This window comes from Sinohyriopsis cumingii, unplaced genomic scaffold, assembly GCF_028554795.1.
Source record: "Sinohyriopsis cumingii isolate HCF-2022 unplaced genomic scaffold, ASM2855479v2 utg001530l, whole genome shotgun sequence".
Taxonomy (NCBI): Eukaryota; Metazoa; Mollusca; class Bivalvia; order Unionida; family Unionidae; genus Sinohyriopsis; species Sinohyriopsis cumingii.
In genome coordinates, this window is record NW_028316013.1 from 63,687 (window position 1) to 80,459 (window position 16,773).

General features: G+C 35.9%; 1 protein-coding gene across 1 annotated transcript in view; it reads left to right on the top strand.

The window, feature by feature from the left end:
- The first annotated feature begins 5,517 nt into the window (after window positions 1–5,517).
- The window catches only part of LOC149771980 (uncharacterized), a 127,193-nt gene continuing 115,937 nt past the window's right edge, over window positions 5,518–16,773 (top strand). Inside the window, exons 1-4 of the mRNA XM_089947994.1 lie at window positions 5,518–5,716; window positions 7,052–7,115; window positions 8,529–8,606; window positions 14,061–14,249. Of these exons, the coding sequence (XP_089804120.1) occupies window positions 7,097–7,115; window positions 8,529–8,606; window positions 14,061–14,249 (286 nt within the window). The 5' untranslated portion in view covers window positions 5,518–5,716; window positions 7,052–7,096. The remainder of the gene's footprint in view (window positions 5,717–7,051; window positions 7,116–8,528; window positions 8,607–14,060; window positions 14,250–16,773) is intronic.

A 16,773-nucleotide genomic window follows, 5' to 3' on the forward strand; every position in this document is an offset into this window, starting at 1 on the left:
TTTCGGTTCTTGCGGTATTGGTGGTGTCGGTGGTGGAATTTCAGGCCATCCTAACACTGATCTGATCGAACTTTGATATATATCCACGGCGTAGTCTGGAGAGTTTATCTCAATTGCAGAAGACAGCGTTGGTTCATGAACGGTTATTGTTATTTTAGATTTCTTCCTGGTAATATCTTTTATTCGACGTTGTAATCCCTCATTGATTTCTTCGATTTGATAAGACCCGGTTGGTATCCCAATGACGTTCCAGTCGGGTGTACCATCTGGTCGGTTTTTATTTGCAAACACAAACGAATTATTCGCTGGTAAACCACCAAATGACTTTGATCTGATATTGGGCCAGCTGTAATATACTCGTAATTGTGCTAGTGCGATTTCTTTCACTGGAATAGCAGTTGGAAAATTAATACTGAATTCTGGTCTAGTCGAGCTTATTGTTATCATCGAAGTTCTCTTGGGGCTTGTATTTTCGGCTATCTGTTGAAGCAATTCTGTCATTATTCATTTTCGTTGTTTTCAAATGGTGGACTTGTTTGTAGTCCTCGTATATCTTTGCCACGCTCGTGAATTCAGAATCTGATATTATTTTGTCGTTGAGGCTTGATGATATAAACGACGACAATCTTGAGTATGCTTCTGTTGCTGTATTTAGCCGCGTGACATAATCGTGCAATTTTGTGCTCGTGCACGTTGATATTTTTTTCGCGATTATATTAAAAACACCTGCGATTGCCGCTGATGATGAAACGGATATTGTTACTGCAATTGCAGTTGTTACTGCCGTTAGCGCTGATAATACTACTCCGGTGGATGCAACTAACGCGGATACCGAGTATACTGCAACGTCTACAATGACTGCTCGTCGCTTATATTTCTCTACTTTTGTTGTGTATTTGTCAATGAGGGTTTTTAACTCTGATTGCCATTCGCGTACTTGATCGTATCTATATTGCTGAATATTTAATGTTGTCGTCGTAAACTCTGTTACAGGGGTCATTTATTATTTTACGCAGTAACCAATTGAGGTGTTTCAGCTACAAATTCCAAACACCACCAGTAAGATGTTGCGGTTAATTTCTTATCGGCTGCTTCCAGTATAAATGTTTCTTCGGTCCCGCTATTTAATATGATAGTCACAACCCCGGAAAACTTGTTGGTAGAATGTCGCCAGGGATATGTTGTGAAAATCTCAAATTTTGCAGCACTGAACACAGTCTATACACACCAGTGACTGTTGCGGTATATTTGATAGTATTATTTTGTTTTGACCATGTTGCGAATCCAGATGATACCGTGTATACTATGTTGGTAATATGCCCGGGAGTTACTCCATGTGGGATTTTAATCAAACTGGTTTTTATTAACGATCTCAGGAATCCCACTTACGATATCTTGCTGTGTTTGTTTGATCGTGTCAATATTTGTTTTGATATCAGAAAGTTTTGCGTCAACGGTGAGCAGAGTGCCGAAGAATTCATCTATGGCTTCATCGGTTTTTTTAAAATTTCTGCGAAATCTTGCAAACGCGTTTACGTGAACGTCATATTCGGCCCGCAATGTGGATCATTTACTGTCTACGTTGTCGACGTATAGTTTGTTTGCAGCGTCGTTGTCGAATTTTGGAGTTGTTACAGCTACTATTTTGTTTCCGTTCGTGTTGAGTTCAACTGTCATTGTGTCACCGGTATTTTTTAAGCGATTAGCAACTCTCTGTATGATTTCATCTCTGATTGTTATAAACGATATACTTGAGTCTCTGATTTTTTTTCGCTGTCAGTAAACACGGGGATGTTATCCGGGCTAGCTCAAAGAGCGCTATCTGTGGTTACTGTAAGCCATGATAACAACGTTTTACCACCTTGATCCATGAAAGAAAGTAATCGCTGTTCTTCAGCAATTGCCACAGTTATTACTGGCATCAACAACAAAAGTTTTGTTAGTATTACTTTACCAGCATCACTCATAGGTCGCCATAAAGCATCATTATCATCAGATTTTCTGAAAAACACAACGTTTGTTTTGCTCCAAAAATTACCTTTCGGACATCTCTGCAAAATCCAAATATATGCGAAAGCGGAATGGCACATGAAAATTTTCTATTATTCCCTTTCAACATTAATTTACGCGTTGCAAATCCTAGATTAAATTCTGTATTAGCACCATGAACCACCGGCGTTGTTGCTGGCGTTTCTTGGCCGTCTAATATTGTACTGATCACTGTTAGGAAAATCAGAAGTGTCCTTAGCAAACATCATTGATGGACCAGCTGATCTTGTATAATCATCAGAATATTTTGCTAGACCTATTATTGTTGTAGCCACATCAACATTGTTCTCAACTGACTCAATTTTTTTTCCGTCAATGAGACACGTGGCGCTTTTAAACATGGCCATAATTCCATTATTAACAAAACCAATTTTAACACCTTCCAAGTATTCTGTATTATCTGTTTCTAACATTTCACCTTCTACTTCGATAAAGGTTTCAGCGGGAAAGAAATATCTACTTGTGTCTTGAACCTGTAATTCAATTCGTCCTCGTTGATTTGGATTTTGTACGCCATAAGAATAATACTGATAACCACGCACTGATTCATTTTTAAGAACCGGTTCGTCTATGTCGAACGCCGTGTCGGATTCGCGTTTAAACATTTTATTATAATTTGTTATCATCTAAAACGAAGACCGCCTCCCGACACCAGACTTGTATTTATTTGTTCAGCCCCTTGATTTGTCAGCGCTGCTAGTTTTTGATTTGCGGCTTGATTTATTACTTTACTGACATTAGCGGGCATCACTTCGGTGCTTGGTAATTTCACTGGTGGTGGTGGTCTACGTATTAATCGTGCTAGTCTGTACTTGATTGCCAGGAATGCTTTACTGGCAATGTTACCAACAGCACAGTAGCTTTATCACGAACAACGTCAATAGCTTTCATTGATAATTGTTTTGCGATTGGTATTGCTTTAGGGGCCATCCTCGCGAATAAACCCCGAACAACATCACAGAATCCATTCCCATAAGTCATCATATATACGGGTAATCGTGAATTTACCGCCCTGACCATAACTAGTCTACGATGAGAATTGTGTATGATCATTTTATTTAATTATTTATTTATCTAACAACTAGTCACTGTGGTAGTCATCAACAAGCTCATTAATAAACTCTCGGTAAATATCAATATCCATGATACCACCTTGAAATAATCGCCGACAGATATCAGCTGCTTCATTAATTATTTCTGGTGAATTATTCCCAGCTCGTTTCCCCCCTATGAGAACTTCTAACCGTTGCGCATCATTGAAGATACTGTTAGGACAGGGAATAAGACCACTTCCCAGACCCTTACCTACTGTAGCGCCAGGAGGTTGTGGTTATCTCTGCTGAGGAGGAGGTTGTTGTTGTCTCTGCTGAGGAGGAGGTGGTTGTAGTCGTGCAAAATAATTATCTATTGCGTTACTAAATGCAATAAATCTAGTAACGCTGTTTCTGGCTTGATCAGCATCATAGTATATGCAAAATATCCACTTGTACCAGTTTTCGCGACTTACAGCATCATCGACATACTCGGATTATAAAACCTGGTTTCGGTAATTATAACTTTGCGCGGCAAACTCAGCTAAAACATCAACGGTTGAAACGGCCTTTATAGATTTAATAGCCAGTTCGGTGAATCTATCGTTTATATTAACCGTAGTCCTGGTTTGTTCTGTTTCTGTTGCTGGTATGCATCTTTTTTTTTTATCACCAATTTCAGCGCGAATTTCGCTGATACCTTTAAGTATGTCTTCGTCGACAGCTGAGCTGCAGCTATATCAGTTGGAAGATCTCGTAAAATCTTTTTCGTTTTTTAGTTCTCCTTCCAATTTTTTCAGCTTGCTCAGCGGTCTGTTTTAATATTGGAAGAATACCTTTTTTTCTTTCCTCCTCATCCTTAATATCTCCCAATAAAGCTCTTTCAGTGACCGCCGCAGCTTTTTCAGTAGCTGTTGTAACGGGTTTAAATAAATGTTCTGTGCCTGTAGCATATTCAACTTGTGCTTCCTGCCGCGCTTGTAATTTTTGTCTTACATAATCTCTCACAGGAAGAAATTTTGATTGCTTCTGGTCGTTCTCGAGCTAATCTAGTGGTATATGCTTCTTCAATGTTGGCCATTATTAAATTTTTAATTCATAGCAGCAGGGAGGGCGACAACAACGAATTGGTTCATTTTTTGTAATCGAAGCGCCATTAATGGGTTTTCAACCAGAAACCACATTTGGACTAACTCAGGAGGACCTCCCAAAGAGGCTTATCTCTCCGAGAGTTCCTCTTGAAACGTAGTCGACGTTATTTCTGGTTGAAACCCCTCCTTGTGGAGATCTTATTTCGGCATTTGGAACCTTCTAAAGTTTGTAGGGTTTGCCCTCCCTGCTGCTGCCCGATTTGGATCCCTGTATGCACGGCAATTGGAAATAAACTTTTAAACAAGTTTTATATGATATTGAACTTAACACCTTCTTCAATCGCTTTAAAATTACTTCCTCTCTATAGATATATTTTTTAAAATTACTAACGCGCGGGGCCCATATGAGCGCGTGGCCCGGCCTGAAAGGACCAAATCGGTTCAATCGGCTTAGAGCCTGCCCGGGTCCTACGTTTTCTTGGAATAAAAGACACTGTCATCCTTAGCATCGTGAAATTGCGTTTGTGGGCACAAACTGGGCTAGCGGCCACGGATCAGCCGAGATAGTTCAGACTGGCTGTTTTGACGATACTCCGTTTGGACAGAGAACTGCGATTTGAGCCCTCCATGACTCACCACAAACTTCTAAGTTCTGTTTGTTTGTTTTCTTTGTTTTTTTTTTTTTTTTGTTTTTTTGTTTTTTTTTCGGGTAGGTTGATTTGAAGGTTTGAGGGATGTTTAAGCAACTCTGGCGCAGAGTCGACTCAACCATGAATCAGGTGCTATCACTTCGGTAATAGGTTTTCATAAGTCAAGTTTACAAAAGGACTTGAATTTCATCAGTTAAACCGTGTCTCCACATTTTTCAGTTACATCTGAGATAAACCTTTCAAAAAATACTTTTTTTTTTATAAAAAAGGGGCCTCGAGTGGCCGAGTGGTCTAAAGTGCTCACCGTTACGGATCGCTGCCATCTCACCTCTGTCTGCTTGGGTTCGAGTCTCCGATTCGGCCATTGTGGGTATGTGAGAAAGCTTGCCAGTGGCTCTCGTGGGTCGGTGTTCTTTCTGGGGTTTTCCCGGGTTCTTCCTCCACCATTTATACTGGCCGCCATGTATAGCCTATCTTGTGCTGAAAAATGGCACTAAACCCTACAACAACAACAACAACAGCAACAATTTTTTTTAAACAAGTTTACTCTCAGTATCATCCAATCCTCGCGAGACAAAATCATACTTTTGTTTTTAATCTGCACCCATTTGTCTGGACTGGTTCCCATACTTTCTTGAAGTTATTCCAGCGATGTCTATCCAAAATAAGAAATAGGGGTCCTACTTTCGGTTTTGATGCGATTCTGCTTAACCTCAGCAGAACTAGATGGACCGAATTATCAATTGAATATTCATGACATAACACCGGGAATTTTGAGATCATTACTCGGATAAACAAGTTGCTTTAATAGTAATTCTATCTGAATGCATTCAGCAATACAATTAGTAAACGATAATAATTAGGCCACGGACTTAAGCAGTGCAGTGAAAGCCTGGTGGGTGGATGAGTGTGGGGCTAGAATTGTGAATATCGAATTTCAGGGAGGGCGGAGTTCACAGTGATAAGATAATAAGACAACTTACGTTCGTTATAATATGCTTTGATTTTCACTGAATAATGTGAATAATTATATATATATATATATATATATATATATATATATATATATATATATATATATATATATATATATATATATAAATCTTTGTCTTCAGGACTTGGAAAACTATTTGAATGATACAATTCAAATTCATAGAAGTTAACTCAACCCTAACCACTGGCACTTGATTTCCCTTGAGTCATGTGCCTTTGCTTGACAGGGACTAGGTCTTCAATAATCCAGATTTTAATAGCATTTGAAAAACTTGTTGGACTTCACTTTTTTTTTTTTAAAAAGAAGATTGCCTTAGCAATTTATGTTTCCATGCCTCTGTGTGTGTGTGTGTGTGTGTGTGAGAGAGAGAGAGAGAGAGAGAGAGAGAGAGAGCAGAAATGGATTTTAAGTTGGGGATGAATTCATGATAAATCTATAATGATCTCATAATCTAATTTAGAGTTCTCAGAAAGGTTTCAGAAATGACGTTTAAGGGCATCACTTTTCCAAAATAAGGAATTCACCATACATGAATGGCCGACTATGAACAGTTTGTCTTAGACTAGATTCTAATATCCAAGCTAAAAGCAGGGACTGTCATTACCAGGAGCTGTGGAATTGTTCCATTAAAAGGAGAATCCTATTTAAATCTGACATTCACTCACACCAGACTTGTTGTGATTGCCAAGATTTTGTTTATAACACCTACATATTTCACCCCAAAACTGACAAAAATGAACTTGAAAATCTTGCACATTGTTTGGTGCAAGTTATGATATTTTAATAAAGCATGTCCTAAGTTTTCCTTATCATAATATGTTCATCTCACATGCAATCAATGATCATGCATGTATACATAGAATTTACCAACATAAAATAAAACATTGTACAATGTTTCAGGCTTTAAAAAAATTCTGCATTTATTTACAGAAACTGCAGAAACCATCCTTAAATTTGGCATTTTTTTTTTAAATGATTGAAATACAGAAAAATTAATTATTCTGCTTCAAATATGAATAAACACATTGAAAATTCCAGTAGTATGCTGAAAAACCCACAGATATTGCCTCCTAGTTCTGCTGCTGATTGCTTGTTTAAACCTGCATATGGTTTCTTGGGATTAGTTTAGCATGTGTTAGCAGAATTAATATGCTCTAACATGAAAATGATATACAAGTATGTCAGTATATTTTATGCCTAATTATGTCTATTTAATCCATGAATCTCTTTTCATAGGCAACTGATATCAATTGACATGACGTTTTAAGAGAAGGTTTTACTATGGCAGAAAAGAGAAGAGGTGAGAGCTTCAGTTTTCTAATAATAATAACAATAATGATAATAATAATAAAAATACATTTTATTCCTTGAAGTTCCAGTCAGCATAAATGCAAATTATAAGAAAAATGCAAGAGTTCATACAGACAGCAGCTAATAGTACCCAGTATAACATTTTTAGCTTGACACTTTGAAATAGAACGCCTATTTTGCACACACACACACACACACACACATAGACATCACATACACACATGAACACACATGCATGCATACACACACACTGAAATACAAGGTGCTAATTGTTACATTCAGGACACACAAGCTAATTTTGTACTGCCTCCAGCTATGACATTAGCATCTGTATCAGCATCAGCACATCTTTTAATTGGCACCATATAGCCATTATTGTGTTGACATGCTATTAAATACATCTTTGCATTAGCACAGTTTCTAGGACCCTAAATACCATTATTGGAATAGATTTCATGGCATTTACAGCTTTAGAAGGGCTGAGTTAATCTTGCAATTCATGAATCTCAGCTCTTGGATATGTATTTCTGATCATCTCATGATCATTTTGGTCTTTAGCACCTTGTTTAAATTTGTATTCTAGTTTTAATATGATATGCATAACTGTTAGTCTAAAATGATCACTCTTGCAGTTACGGTAGATGTTGCTAACAGTTTATAATGAACTTTCCACTGATATAGGGTCACTGAAAAGTGGTGCTGATTTCATTCAGGAAATTTTTAGAAATGTCAAGTTTACAGCTCAGCAACTTGCAAACTACTTGAAATACATGCTCTTGTGCATATATTTGTATTTTATTACTTATTAACAGGAAACAATAAATAATACCATCCATAAAATGTGTTTGCTTGCAATCGGACTAAAATGTGAAGTTTAAAATTGTTAATCTTGCATATTGCTTAAAGTATGCTATCAAGCCATGTATTCTCAAATTTGAACTCAAAATTAGAATTTTAATAAGAATATAAAGTTAAAATTGTGGAAATTTTGGGATATTCTTTAACAAGATTGCTCTTAAAATATTGGAGTTTTCTAACAAACTGATCTTTTTACATAGCTAGGGTCAAGAATTCCAAAATCACTAAAATAAAATGTACTGGTTGGTGTGCATAGGAGAGTATGTGAAAAAAGTACCCATCACTATTTATAAATAAGATGTACTGGTTGGTGTGCATAGGAGAGTATGTGAAAAAAGTACCCATCACTATTTATAAATAAAATAAGTGGAATGATGTATTTGGACTCCATTTATTAAATACAATAAGTCAAATATACATTGATGAGTGAATTATTTAAGTATGTGCACTTTTTGCACAAGTGTTAGTTAAATATCTATTTCCTACAATGCTAAATATTCATGATATAAATATATTTTAAATATTCTATCAAATTTTGTCATAGTGAGAGAGAAGGCTTATAGCAGTGACCATGAGCTGAGTAGTGACGTTGTTGAAGGACAAAAATGGAAAGGAAATTATGGTATGAACTACTAAATCAATCACATTATTCTTCAAGTTGCATTTCTTTTCACCCTATCTTTCAGAATAGGGTATTTTTTTGCATTTGCTATTTCTTTTGTAAATCTGGACATATAATATTATAACCAGTCCATGGTGAATCCTGAACTTTTCTTGACAAGTTAACAAAATTCTCCATTTTTAATCAGAGTTCCAAACAATGGAAAATTAAGTTGATATGTACTAAGAGATGCAGCATTCTGCTAGAAATTGACTGTTTATTGTCTTTTGTGGTCTTTTTTGTATCTGTCAGCTTTTTATAATGCTGTTTATATCACTCAAATTATTGCATCATTCTTTCCTCAGTTGTATAGTTCATTAACATGGTTCACAGTTATCTTGAAAAAGCAAACTCATCAACCTTAAAAACGATCTGCATTAGATACATGATGTCAAACCGTACTACTTTACAATTTAAATAAATGTAAATTTATTTGATCAAGTATAATTTGATTACAACTGGTATAATGGAACATAATTATAACTTATGATGTAAATTTGAAGAAAGTTATTTTTTACCTCATATTACAGCCATCAATAATTACTAACTCTAGGCACAATTACAAGTATTTATTTCTCACAATATTGATGGTAAATTGCAACCACATCTAGTACAGTTTTGCAGGTAAAATGCAACCACAACTCACAGTATTGCTGGTAAAATTCAACTAAAACCCACACAGTATTGCAGGTAAAATGCTACCACAACTCACACAAAATTGCTGGTGTATGTGTGTATGATTTGGATTTTTAATGTAGCTTTAACAATTTTTCAGTCATATCATTACAATGTCTGAAGTGTGGCAGTTTATAGTGATGTCTAGCACTGGGGCATCATGCTGCAGACATGTAGCATGATGTCCCACCCAGTCACATTATCCTGACACCAGCCCAACCAGTCCTAACACTAACCTCTTAATGCTGAGCTCCAAGCGAGGCAGCTGTTAGTACCATTTTTGTAAGTCTTTGGTATGACTCAGCTGGAATTGAACCCACTACCTCATGCATTTGAGGCAGATGCTCTAACCACTAGGCCACTGAGCGGTCCAGTATTGCTGGTAAAATGCAACCACAACTCACACAATATTGCTGGCAAAATGCAACCACAACTCACACAATATTGCAGGTAAAATGCAGCCACAGCTCACACAGTGTTTCAGGTAAAATGCAACCACAACTCACACAGTATTTCAGGTAAAATGCAGCCACAACTCACACAATACTGCAGGTAAAATGCAACCACAATTCATACAATATTTCTTGTAAAATGCAACCAGAACTCACACAATATTACAGGTAAAATGCAGCCACAACTTATACGGTATTGCTGGTAAAATGCAGCCACAACTTATACGGTATTGCTGGTAAAATGCAACCACAACTCGTGACTAATTCCTAACTGTAGCATAATACAAGGTACAGAAAACAAGATGTTCTCAAGCATACCTATGTCCACATCTAGTATAAAATGAGAGATAGATTATCTATGCTTTGTTTGAAGGGTAGTAGAAATCATTTCTTTTTTTATGGACATGTCACTGTCTTTACATTATTCAAGCAATTAACTTGAAATAAATATCTATTACATTCCTAGTAAATAAATAATTATTATTCTCACTGATCCTGTTTCATTTGTTATGACTGTGTCAAAGGACAAGTAATTTTCATCCTTTTTAGGGTGTGTCATAGAGAATATCCCTTTACCTCATGCATGTGTCTTTGGATGCCTCTACATCATTTGCATGGAAGCGCCTTTTGACGTCAGCTGTAAACATCAGCCATTTTAAGTCGGTTTTTGTAGCACCACCTTCGGGGAAAACCCCCTATTAGATACTACATTCATTTCTGTGAATGACAATTACGTCAGATCACATGGTCACTGTTTATGCACTGGTCGATATCTGCTATTTAAAGTAACTGGGTCGTAATCTCCACTCTCCAAAATGGATGTCTCCGATTTCATTCAGTACTTACGAAGTTTTCACGATTAGAATCACAACTATGAAAGATTCAATAACCTAGGTAAAGGCTGTGATATTGATGTAGGCAGCAATTAGTTTTTATAAATTATCAAATTCAGATGACTTAGTGATGTAGACGCAAACGAAAAACTTGTAAATTTCGAGTATGAGAAATGGCAGCTATGGTTGGTCATGTGGCCTCACTGACATGACAGTGAACAAGTTCTCTAAAGATTTTAAAGCACATAAAAAAAATCTTCCATGATAAATAATTACACAGCTATAACAATTGGACTTTACTCTTAAATTTTTCCACATATACCAGTAATAGATGTGTACCAAAAATGTAAAATGGTTAAAATTGCTGTTAAACATAACATACACTGCACTGCTTAACAGTTCACAGGCAACTGTATATGTATGGAGTCGAATAGGTAACAGGTGTTCTATTTATAGCGCGCTGCACTTTGTAACTATGCTCTATGAGGTAAAGAGGTATAGTCTGAATTTAATTCCCTGTTTATTTGTACCCTACTACTGCTTTAAAAAATGAAAAGCATAAATAGACAAGGAACAGAAAGCAACAAGTTTTAAAGCATACCAATGTCCATAAACGTAGCATAAAACAAGGACAATAAGATTAAAAAATCCATGGAACTAAATCATTTCATGCATTTGTAGTTATTTTTCATCCTTTAAAGAACTACAGTGATCATTAGAAATCAGAGCAGTGCTCTTTTCAGAACACAGCAACACACCACTGACCACAGTTTTTCCATTTGGCATAAGAAAATTATCACTGGAGTCAATGGAGCACTCAGTAATCACAAAAAAGTAAAGGAAATTAAAATAAATGTTGTGGTGTATTTCTGACCTCTGAATGAAGCACATCCATCGGCAATATGATAAATATAAAATGTGTTCCATACTGATAGTGGTACTAGATGATCAATTTCATTGGCTGAAAGTAATGCAAGACAGACTTTGATTGATTCATATTCAGTTTATGAGCACATGGTCTATAATCATGGATAGGAAATGTAAGGACCAGAGACAAGATATTTAGTGAAAATATAGACACATTTCTTTCCAATGCAGTGTAAAGAGACAGAAAATACTGAGTTTTAATGTCAGTAATCCAGTATTGGGTGGGGGTGTGATGAATTAATTTCCATCATCTGAGATAGATCAAGTTTGTGATGTTGGCCAAGACAGTAATTTTAAGAAAACTGGTTGCAATCTTATCATGGTCGATTTGTGATCAATGCAAGAATATTTTATAATTTAATTGAACCCCAGATATCACTATCATTTAAATGTTGCATTGTAGATTGTGGTGCATTATATATTTACATTGACTCTGTCGTACTATTTTAATATAATATTTATGATATAATGTCGCTGATTTTTCACCTGACAAAACAAAATTAAAAAACCCCAATTATTGGAATAAATGTTCATATTTTTTAAAACTTACAAATTAAGTTTATGCAGGAAAATTGGAACAGTTTTTCCCTTCTAGATGGGGGAAAGCAAAGAACCAAAACCACTAATTATAGTGGACAATGTCTGGCAAGGATTGAACTTGCAACAGCAGATATGCAAAGTAAGTGTATTTCTATAGTCTCTTTTTGAACCCCTAATTAGGATCAGCCTTTTGAATTAATCCTGAAAAGGAATACTAATCAACAAGAAAAATAACATATGCATGGCTGCATTTCATTATTATATAACTAAGAAGTGTTACCATAATACCTGTAAAAGAGGTCATTTTTTGATAATCAGATTCAGTTAACATTTGCATCTGTGTAATGCTAGAAAGTGCTGTCTAGGCTGACTTCTATTTAAGACTTCTGTTCCAGTGGACCTCACTGAAGGCCCTTAGTCCCCAATGCAGTGTAAGTTATAGTTGTCCACGTACCACCTGTCAGTCAGCTGATAAAAGTGTTTGTCTGGATGAACTTGGGTGATACCAGCCCATGTAATCTTATCCCAAGTTGATCATCGATCCATTTCAGAGTAAAGATTAACAAAAAGCAAGTGTTCAAATGGGTAATCTGTGTTACATGTAAAACATTGTTGCTAATCAAACACCAAGAACAAGGACATAGAACTTAATACATACTGGATGCATGCTACCATACTCACTAACCAGTGAGTAAGTGTGTTTAAAATGGCAACATTTGGAGTATATGCTTAGTTTTCTTTCTGTTATATTGAATATTTGTACTGTTTTTAAAACTGAATGTCATAGGCACGCATGGATTTGGTGTGAATGAGCAGACATACTGACTACAAGCCTGAGAAAATCACACATCAGCAAGATACTGATCAAAAGAAAAAGAACAATGTTGTTTGCTTTGGACAAAATTTGATTAAAATTGTGGAAATTTGATTTCCTGGGCTTACTGGTATTCATCACTAGATTTACAAGAAGTGTATACTTACCTATCAGTTGCCCATGGCAAATAAAATTGTTGTTTAGACAGTGGAGCTAAAATATTTAGCTTAAGGAATGAAAACATGGAGAAAAAAAATCTATTGAACTGTTTCAGTTTTTGCCAGTTACACTGATTGACCGTGAACAATAAAACTTTAGGATTTTCTCCTGTCAATAAAAATCTTCAGCCATAAAAGTCAATTCCTGTATAAAAAAAACACAATAAATAATGATCCTAAAACTTTGATGATGTTAGAAATATAGGTATAGATTGAGTCATACTTAAATATAGGTACAGATTAAATCATACTTAAATATAGGTACAGTTTGATTCATACTTAAATATAGATATAGACTGAGTCATACTTAAATATAGGTACAGATTGAGTCATACTTAAATATAGGTACAGATTGAGTCATGCTTAAATATAGGTACAGATCGAGTCTTACTTAAATATAGGTACATGTTGAGTCATACTTAGATATAGGTACAGATGAGGCACTTAAATATAGGTACAGATTGAGTCATACTTAAATATAGGTACAGACTAAGTCATACTTAAATATAGGTACAGATTGAGTCATACTTAAATATAGGTACATATTGAGTAATGCCTAAATATTATAGGTACAGATTGAGTCATACTTAAATATATGTGTAAACTGAGTCATACTTAAATATAGGTACAGACTGAGTCATACTTAGATAGGTACATATTGAATCATACTTAAATATAGGTAAAAATTGAGTAATACATAAATATAGGTACAGATTGAGCCATCCTTACATATAGGTACAGATTGAGTCATACATATAGGTACAGATTGAGTAATAAATAAATATAGGTATAGATTGAGCCATACTTAAACATAGGTACAGACTGAGTCATCCTTTATTGGACTTGAGGATAAGATTGAAGGATAGTTCCAGTCATTAGTTAGCAAGTCATACAAGGCACTGAATTGATCAGCAATCGTATTTAAAATGCTCACTAAATAAATACTATTTTTCTAGCATTGAAGAAAGAGGCCAAAGATGAAGCCATCAGAAAAATCAAGGTTACTAAACTACCAGATGGAGCAGTAGAAGAAACATTGATGAACTATTTTGAGAATATACGACGGAATGGCGGTGGACCTATAGAGTCTATTGAATATCATCCAGCAGCATCAAGTGCCATCATTGAATTTCAAGAAGCAGATGGTATGTCAATCAATGTTAGAGTTGCTTGTTTCACCTCAGATATCAATATCATATCTGGTGCAATTTTTAGCCATGTGTATGATTGGTGTGGACGACATTTCATCATCTCTCTTTCAAAGAAGTCATCAGGGTCTCTTTTCAGCAAAGTAAACACAGCCAAAGCCATCTTTGCACATTGTCTTTGGTCACCATTATTGTTTTCACTATGTACCATAAGTGTTTGGACAGTTTCTTGTTTGGTAATGTTATTCTGACAGTACGTACTCTGATTGGTGGATAAATATTATACTGAGCAGTTTATATACCTGCCGTTTCTTTGTCAGATCTACACCCTCTGGAGTCATCAAGCATTTGATCTTTTCGCAACCAGGTTGAACCACAAGCTGCCTACATTCATTTGACTGTTTCTGGATCCAGAGGCATGCATGGGCATTGGAGGCTGTCATTGAGTTGGGAAGGGATTTGCAGATGCATATTGTTCTGCTTTTGAGATGTTCTGATGAGAAGTCCATTGTGCAAAGTGGTTCTGATTAGTCATATAAGACTGGAAAAATTATGAAGTCACCAGTCTACTTGATCTAATGGTAAACATTCACAGGAAAATCCTCATGACACTGATCATATCCTCAATCAGATTCAATCAGAAGTTTCCTGTCCAGACAAGCTCTTTTTGCACACATGGCTCTCTCTGGAAGGCTTTCTGCAGAAAGGAGTTCAGTACTTCAGCCAAGGAAAGGAACACACAGTCCAGAAAGCCGTTCACTTTGAAGGCATGCATGGGAAAATGACGTTCATTTACTGGATGATATAGAGACAATGTCATCCCCTTATGAGCCTTAATTCTACAGCTGACTGACTGTTTCCTCTGGCAATATAAAAGAAAAAGATTGTATCCCAATCACAAATCATGGGTTACTACTCTGACACTTTCAGACATTATGGGAGATGGTACTAACCTTTTAGACTTTCTGGCCAACATTGATTTGGATCAGCCACCTTATTTCCCAGATGGAACCTCCGTTGTATTTGACAATGACTGAACTATTAAAAGTTTGATAAAATGACACTGAAGCTACTATCCTACAAAATTGTTTTTACTTTGGTTTTAGCATGTGCATTAAGTGACTTGTATACCCAGTATATCAGTTTCATAGCTGTGAATAGGATGATGCCTGCTTATAGTCAGAAAGTGATCCTCCTCTATCCTTTATAAACTCTTAAGCTGTTGAGAGAGGCAACTCTACAAAACCTAGTTCATGCAATAAGGTGCTTTCTAAAAGAAATAGAGGGCATTCACGATGCCTGAAAACAACTCCACAAGCCTTAACTTCTAAGTTCATGTGCAAGTGTTATTTTTTAATGCAACATATATGTTTGAGACACTGTTGAGGCAGCCTGCTTGCATGCACAATAAACCTCAGGGTTTCTACTGTTGGAAAATAGTCCTGCTACTTTAATTATTTTTCCAAATTGTGATCAATAATCAGTATTTTAATTGTCATTTGCAACTTTGTAATCACTAGTGGGATTCCTAATCTGTTTAGTGGGGGAGGATTTATGCATGGTTGACTGTAAGTATGAAAGAAATTGGTAAATATTAGGCTTGTCTGCTGCATTATGTATCTTTCTTTTACTCGGTATTGGGGTCCAATGACCACCTCAGTTTTCCTTTAATTCCATGACTAGTTTGGGGTAATGATATCCATTTTGCATTAAGCCTGTATCTTCCTTTGTATACAGAAGGAACATGTACTTTCCGCTCCAAGCATTTTGCAGACCTACAACATTTTCTGCACAGATTCCTTAAGCTTCCAGGATGCTGAGGATTACTTCCTGTCTGGGGTGCTCTTCCATGTCATCGTGTTCAGATTTAAATGCTGATTTGAGGTATACAAAATCCTCTCACCCCCAGTGGCTTGAGCTTCAGTTTTGAAGAAAGTACCAATGGCTTTTTCCAGTCTATGTTGTAGTCTTAGAATACATGTCAGAGACAAGCTAGAAGAAACATACATGTCAGAGACAAGCTAGAAGAAACATACATGTCAGAGAAAAAAATGATGAGTGGATCAAGATATGAGAAAAAAAGTTCTTTTTTAAAATAATTTTTTCCTGGCATAAAATGTTTGTGAAATGAAGATGAAAATAAAAATGCTATGCAGTTGCATTAACTACATTCATATACATGCACATGTTTTATATCAAACTGATTTCATGCCCTACATTAACAGTGCTCTATCAAATTGCAATATGTGCTGTTTCTGTGACCACCCAAATGGCCATTGTAATATCTAATCTGTGACTGTAAGAATCTGTTGAATGAAGAAGGGTTTAATGGATGAGTCCAACTGTGAAAGAAATTGATGGAAATTAGGCATGCCAGCTGCAAAAATCTAATACCTACACTGTATTTGCATCCAATATTATTTTTAAGATGTATCTGCATATGAATTTATATGATGTCTTATCAACTGCATCCAATACTCTTCAAGATTTATCTGCATAAAGAAGTTATATGACACCTTAT